The sequence below is a fragment of the Medicago truncatula genome, chromosome 8 (assembly GCF_003473485.1).
Source record: "Medicago truncatula cultivar Jemalong A17 chromosome 8, MtrunA17r5.0-ANR, whole genome shotgun sequence".
NCBI lineage: Eukaryota > Viridiplantae > Streptophyta > Magnoliopsida > Fabales > Fabaceae > Medicago > Medicago truncatula.
Window position 1 is genome coordinate 44,371,462 of NC_053049.1, and position 5,799 is coordinate 44,377,260.

Genomic DNA, 5,799 nt, shown 5'->3' on the forward strand with positions numbered 1-5,799 from the left:
TTTGTAACAAAAAAAAAAAAAAAAAAAAGAAGAAAGAATGATTACGTGGCACGTTATAGAACACTGGTGGAACGAATGATAATTGAACACGTAAGAGTGTTGTGTTTTGAAACAAAACATCAAAACGACATCGTAGAACTTGTGTGTTAAAGAAACATAAACATAATAACATCGTCATCGTAGATATAAATATTTATTATTAGTTGCTGTTCAACTTCAGTTTTCATTTTATCTTCTTCTTTCCTCCCTCTCTCGCCCCCTTTGAAACCAAACCTAGACACCATTTTCCCTTTACTTTCTTTCTTCCAATTTCTTTTCCTTCGAATTTTCGTTGAATTCATCACTATTGGATATTCCCTTCAGTCAAGAAGCTTCTGGTGAGTTTCTCTTTCCTTTTCCTTTTATTTTATCGTATTTAATTTTTAATTTCATTGTTTCTGTGTACGCTACTTCAATTAGGTTTTGGAACTTGCTTCTGTATCACTAGGTTTTTGCTTCAATGTTTTTATGTTTTATCATTAAGTTTATTTCAATTGTAAAATCAACACGCTGATTTCTATGTCTTTATATTGTTACAATACTTGCTGAATATAGTGATTGATTAAATTCGAGGAATCTGAAATTATGAAGCTAAGTAGCATGTAACTGTTTATGATTCTTGTATTACAATGTTTAGGGTTAGAAAGCAAGAACATATTTAGTTTTCTGAATGGAGTATGTGAATTAATTGTCTGCTAATATGCTTTTTTATGGATGAAATGTAGTGAACAATCCAGGAATCATGTCTAGGGCTTTGGCGCAGTCGATTAATGTCCCTGGTCTAGTGGCTGGTCGAAGGCATGTCAATAACAACAAGGGAGCAGCTAGATCAAGAAGGTCTGTCAGAATGATGTTTACCACACGAACTGCTTCACCCAGACTGTCCAGTTACTCGGGATTACGTACTTTGAATTCTTTGGATTCAATGTTGAGACCTGGCCAAGATTTTCATTCTAAGGTGCTCACTCAGATTGGTACTAATCGAGCTAAGGGTGGTAGAGGTAGTAGATGTGTTACTAAAGCCATGTTTGAGCGTTTTACGGAGAAAGCTATCAAAGTTATTATGTTGGCTCAGGAGGAAGCAAGGCGGCTGGGACACAATTTTGTTGGAACTGAACAGATTCTATTGGGTCTTATTGGTGAAGGAACTGGTATTGCGGCTAAGGTTTTGAAGTCTATGGGGATTAACCTAAAAGATGCACGTGTCGAGGTAGAGAAGATAATTGGAAGGGGCAGTGGTTTTGTCGCTGTTGAGATTCCGTTTACTCCGCGTGCCAAGAGAGTTTTGGAACTCTCATTGGAGGAAGCTCGTCAACTTGGTAAACAATAGCATACTTTTATAATGTCGTTTTGCATATCTAATCAATTATCTTGTTTACAAAAATGTGTTCACGACTTATTATTTGTATGATATATTCCAAACATGACTTGATTTTTGCTTTGAGTGATCTGTTGGTTCACCAATTTGAATTAAATTCATTCAAAGTAAGTTGAAATTTATCTATGAATTGGCGTGATTTATTTTTTGTCCGGTCTTTCCGCTCTTATGTTTTATTTTATTTGGAGTGTTTAAAAATTAGTATTCACGTGCAATACTTTGCTTGTGCTTGCTGAAAGTTTGGCTTACATTTTGGAATTTCTAGGTCACAATTATATCGGATCTGAGCACTTGCTTTTGGGTCTTCTTCGAGAGGGTGAAGGTGTGGCAGCACGTGTTCTTGAAAATTTGGGTGCCGACCCAACTAATATTCGCACCCAGGCAAGTATTATGTCATCATTTATTCCTTTTATGTATTTTTATTATATAAGAACATGCTTTCACTTTTCATCTGAATTTATGTTTTTGTGTGTTAATCTTGTACTCCATTTGATGGGAACAGGTTATTCGCATGGTTGGTGAGGGTGCTGATAGTGTTGGGGCTACTGTTGGCTCTGGAAGTAGTAACAATAAGATGCCAACTTTGGAGGAGTATGGCACCAATTTGACCAAGCTAGCAGAGGAGGTAACTTACAATTCGTAGTTTTCTTCATGACAGATTGTAGATGATCCCTCATTCTGTGTTGATGCTTACTAATTTTTCTCTTTCGTGATGATGTCAAAATCCCAGGGAAAATTAGATCCTGTTGTGGGTAGGCAGCCACAAATTGAACGTGTCACTCAAATCTTGGGTCGCCGTACCAAAAATAATCCTTGTCTTATTGGGGAACCTGGTGTCGGAAAGACAGCAATTGCTGAAGGTCTTGCTCAACGGATTGCAAATGGTGATGTCCCCGAAACCATAGAGGGAAAGAAGGTTGGTGTTTTGTTTCTATCTCTAGTCCATAAATTGGTTTTGATTTTATTCAAGGGGTTTGCTCTTTCATTTTCAGCACCTTGAACATGTTTAACTTGCTCAATCTTGATCTGATTATAATTCTTAGATGTTGAATTTTAGTGCTTTTGGGTGTCCTGAATGACGTGAAAGCCTTGTTCTGCATGATGCAGGTTATAACCCTAGATATGGGTCTACTTGTAGCTGGAACTAAATACCGTGGAGAATTTGAAGAAAGATTGAAAAAACTAATGGAGGAAATCAAACAAAGCGATGAAATAATACTTTTCATTGATGAAGTGCACACTCTAATTGGAGCAGGAGCAGCTGAAGGGGCAATTGATGCGGCAAACATATTGAAACCAGCTCTTGCTAGAGGTGAACTACAGGTAATGTTTTCTTTTGACATCTCAAAAATGGATACGCTGCACTTTTGACTTGCAGATCAATGAAAATATTTTTGCAGAAGTTTTCAATAATTAGTTTTGGAATACTTTAATCTATAAAAAAGTGTACACATTTTCACTGTTCATTTTTAATCAATAGTTTTAAAAATTTAAAATTCTTAATGATCACTTTGGATTGTCTATGAAATGTAAAGACTGAAGGCATATTTAAAATACTTATGCAGTGTATAGGAGCCACAACTCTAGATGAATATAGGAAGCACATTGAAAAAGATCCAGCTTTGGAGAGGCGATTCCAACCTGTTAAAGTGCCAGAGCCAACTGTTCCTGAAACCATACAAATACTGAAAGGACTTAGAGAGCGCTATGAGATTCACCACAAGCTCCGTTATACTGATGAGGCTCTTGTAGCTGCTGCAGAGCTGTCACATCAATATATTAGGTTGGTCATAATTTATATTTATGCACATTCTCTGCCCCTTTTCAATTTTAATTTATGATATGGAAAAGAGAATTTTTTTATAGTTCTGGTGTTACATGGGAATTTTTAAACCGAAGTTAATCTTCTGGAATTTAGTATTATGCCTTTGAATTGTTTTACAACATTATTTTGGAACTCTCACATAGTTGTTGTATGGGAATGAATCAAACTGCACCTTCTTCTATCTTGTTATCTTCTACTTGCTGTTTATTCAAGTGTTTTCTCACTCATAAAATAATTATGACTTTTGCAGCGATCGATTTTTGCCTGACAAAGCTATAGATTTGATTGATGAAGCTGGTTCCCGAGTCCGACTTCAACATGCACAGGTATTGTTCATCCACCAATCCCTGAACCAGCAGTTCTTTTCTCGTCTATTGTTGAGCTAATTGTGCCAGATTTACATACTTGCAGTTACCTGAAGAGGCAAGAGGTCTTGAAAAGGAGGTTAGGCAGATAGTAAAGGAGAAAGATGAAGCTGTTCGCAACCAAGAATTTGAAAAGGTAATGCTTTAATTTAAAACTTGTAAACTTTAATGTAAACATTTTTAGGATACTCAACCACCTTCTTTCCAATGAGATTACTTTGTATTTTTCTAAGAAGAAAAGTAAGCCACGTAAGGCTGTTTTTATCTTTCCTGAAGTTCTATAGCGGCTTTGTTCTCTATTTTTGTTTGTTTGAAGACATTGTAGTGGTTTGTTCCTTCAATTATATATCTCCAAATTCTTTTACTTTCTGGCTAATAAATAGTGGGCTGATGATACCTTAATTTCTGAATAGGCTGGAGAGCTAAGGGATAAAGAAATGGATCTCAAGACTCAGATATCAGCACTTATAGAAAAAAACAAGGAGATGAACAAGGCAGAGAGTGAGGCAGGAGATGTAGGTGCACTTGTGACTGAAGTTGACATACAACATATTGTCGCCTCCTGGACTGGTATCCCTGTTGACAAAGTCTCGGTTGACGAATCTGATCGTCTTCTCAAGATGGAAGACACATTACACAAACGCATTATTGGTCAGCATGAAGCAGTAGAAGCCATTAGCAGGGCTATCCGTCGAGCTCGTGTTGGACTTAAGAACCCTAACAGGCCAATTGCCAGCTTCATCTTTTCTGGCCCTACTGGTGTGGGGAAGTCTGAGTTGGCCAAGGCACTGGCCTCATACTACTTTGGATCTGAAGAAGCCATGATTCGTCTTGACATGAGTGAATTCATGGAAAGGCACACAGTCTCCAAACTCATTGGTTCACCTCCAGGATATGTTGGTTATACTGAGGGTGGTCAACTGACTGAGGCAGTTCGGCGTCGTCCCTACACGGTTGTACTCTTTGATGAGATTGAGAAAGCCCATCCTGATGTCTTCAACATGATGCTTCAAATCCTGGAAGATGGGAGGCTAACAGATAGTAAGGGAAGAACTGTGGACTTCAAGAACACACTTCTTATAATGACATCAAATGTTGGAAGCAGTGTGATCGAGAAAGGAGGCCGTCGCATAGGATTTGACCTTGACTATGATGAGAAGGACAGCAGTTATAACAGAATCAAGAGCTTGGTGACCGAAGAGCTGAAACAATACTTTAGGCCAGAGTTCTTGAATAGGCTTGATGAAATGATTGTTTTCAGGCAACTCACTAAACTGGAGGTTAAGGAGATAGCAGATATAATGCTGAAGGAGGTGTTCGAGAGACTGAAAACCAAAGAGATTGAGCTCTCAGTGACAGAGAGATTTAGGGAGAGAGTGGTCGACGAAGGTTATAATCCTAGTTATGGGGCCAGGCCTCTAAGACGAGCCATAATGCGACTTTTGGAGGACAGCATGGCTGAAAAGATGCTTGCTAGGGAGATTAAAGAGGGCGACTCTGTTATAGTGGATGCTGATTCTGATGGAAACGTGATTGTACTCAACGGTAGTACTGGTGCTCCAGATTCATTGCCAGATGCTCTTCCTGTGTAATATGGTCATCTTTGCCAAGTTGTGTACTTGTTTTAAGAGCCATAGTCTGTTTTGTTGTTGATGAACATAAAGCTTTTTATTTGACTATTGGTAGTCTAAGGCAAGTTTTGGCCATAGCCAACAAAGCAAAGTAGAAAATGGTTGGGGACCTTGGATCGGCTGCATAATTGAACAATTTCAATTCTTAATGAAAGCCCAGCATTTCAAAGTGATTTTACAAGTGCTAGGGGTTTGGTGGTCTCACATTATGTATTTCCTAAGGGAGTCTGTAAAAACTATTTTTAGATAGTTTATATCGCAATATGTTTAATTTAAAACAATAAATATATGACATTGGCGGATGATAGTGGTAAGAGTGGGGTGCGGTTATCATGCATAAGGAATCCTTATGCACCCTGCATAAATCCCAGTCCATTATGCCAAAACCATTTTGCAGTGGAAATGGTTTCTGTGAGTTGTACTCCAAAACCACGTACTTAATGGTTTTGAATTTTCTTTTTCATCAAAATTTCAAGAATTGTTGATGAATCAAGATCGTTGATTTCTCTTCTTCTGATCAATTCACAACAATTGAATAATTCAAGAAATGAATTGAAGTTG

At 37.8% G+C, this 5,799-nt stretch overlaps 1 protein-coding gene across 1 annotated transcript; it reads left to right on the forward strand.

Annotated features, from left to right (window-relative positions):
- Positions 1 to 211: 211 nt before the first annotated feature.
- LOC11438455 (chaperone protein ClpC, chloroplastic) lies at positions 212 to 5,492 on the forward strand. The gene is made up of 10 exons (XM_003630534.4): positions 212 to 377; positions 765 to 1,358; positions 1,683 to 1,798; positions 1,920 to 2,042; positions 2,148 to 2,333; positions 2,525 to 2,740; positions 2,983 to 3,200; positions 3,493 to 3,568; positions 3,654 to 3,743; positions 4,021 to 5,492. Exons 2-10 carry the CDS (start codon positions 782 to 784, stop codon positions 5,197 to 5,199), a joined length of 2,781 nt encoding a protein of 926 aa, XP_003630582.1. The 5' UTR covers positions 212 to 377; positions 765 to 781; the 3' UTR covers positions 5,200 to 5,492.
- Positions 5,493 to 5,799: the final 307 nt, after the last annotated feature.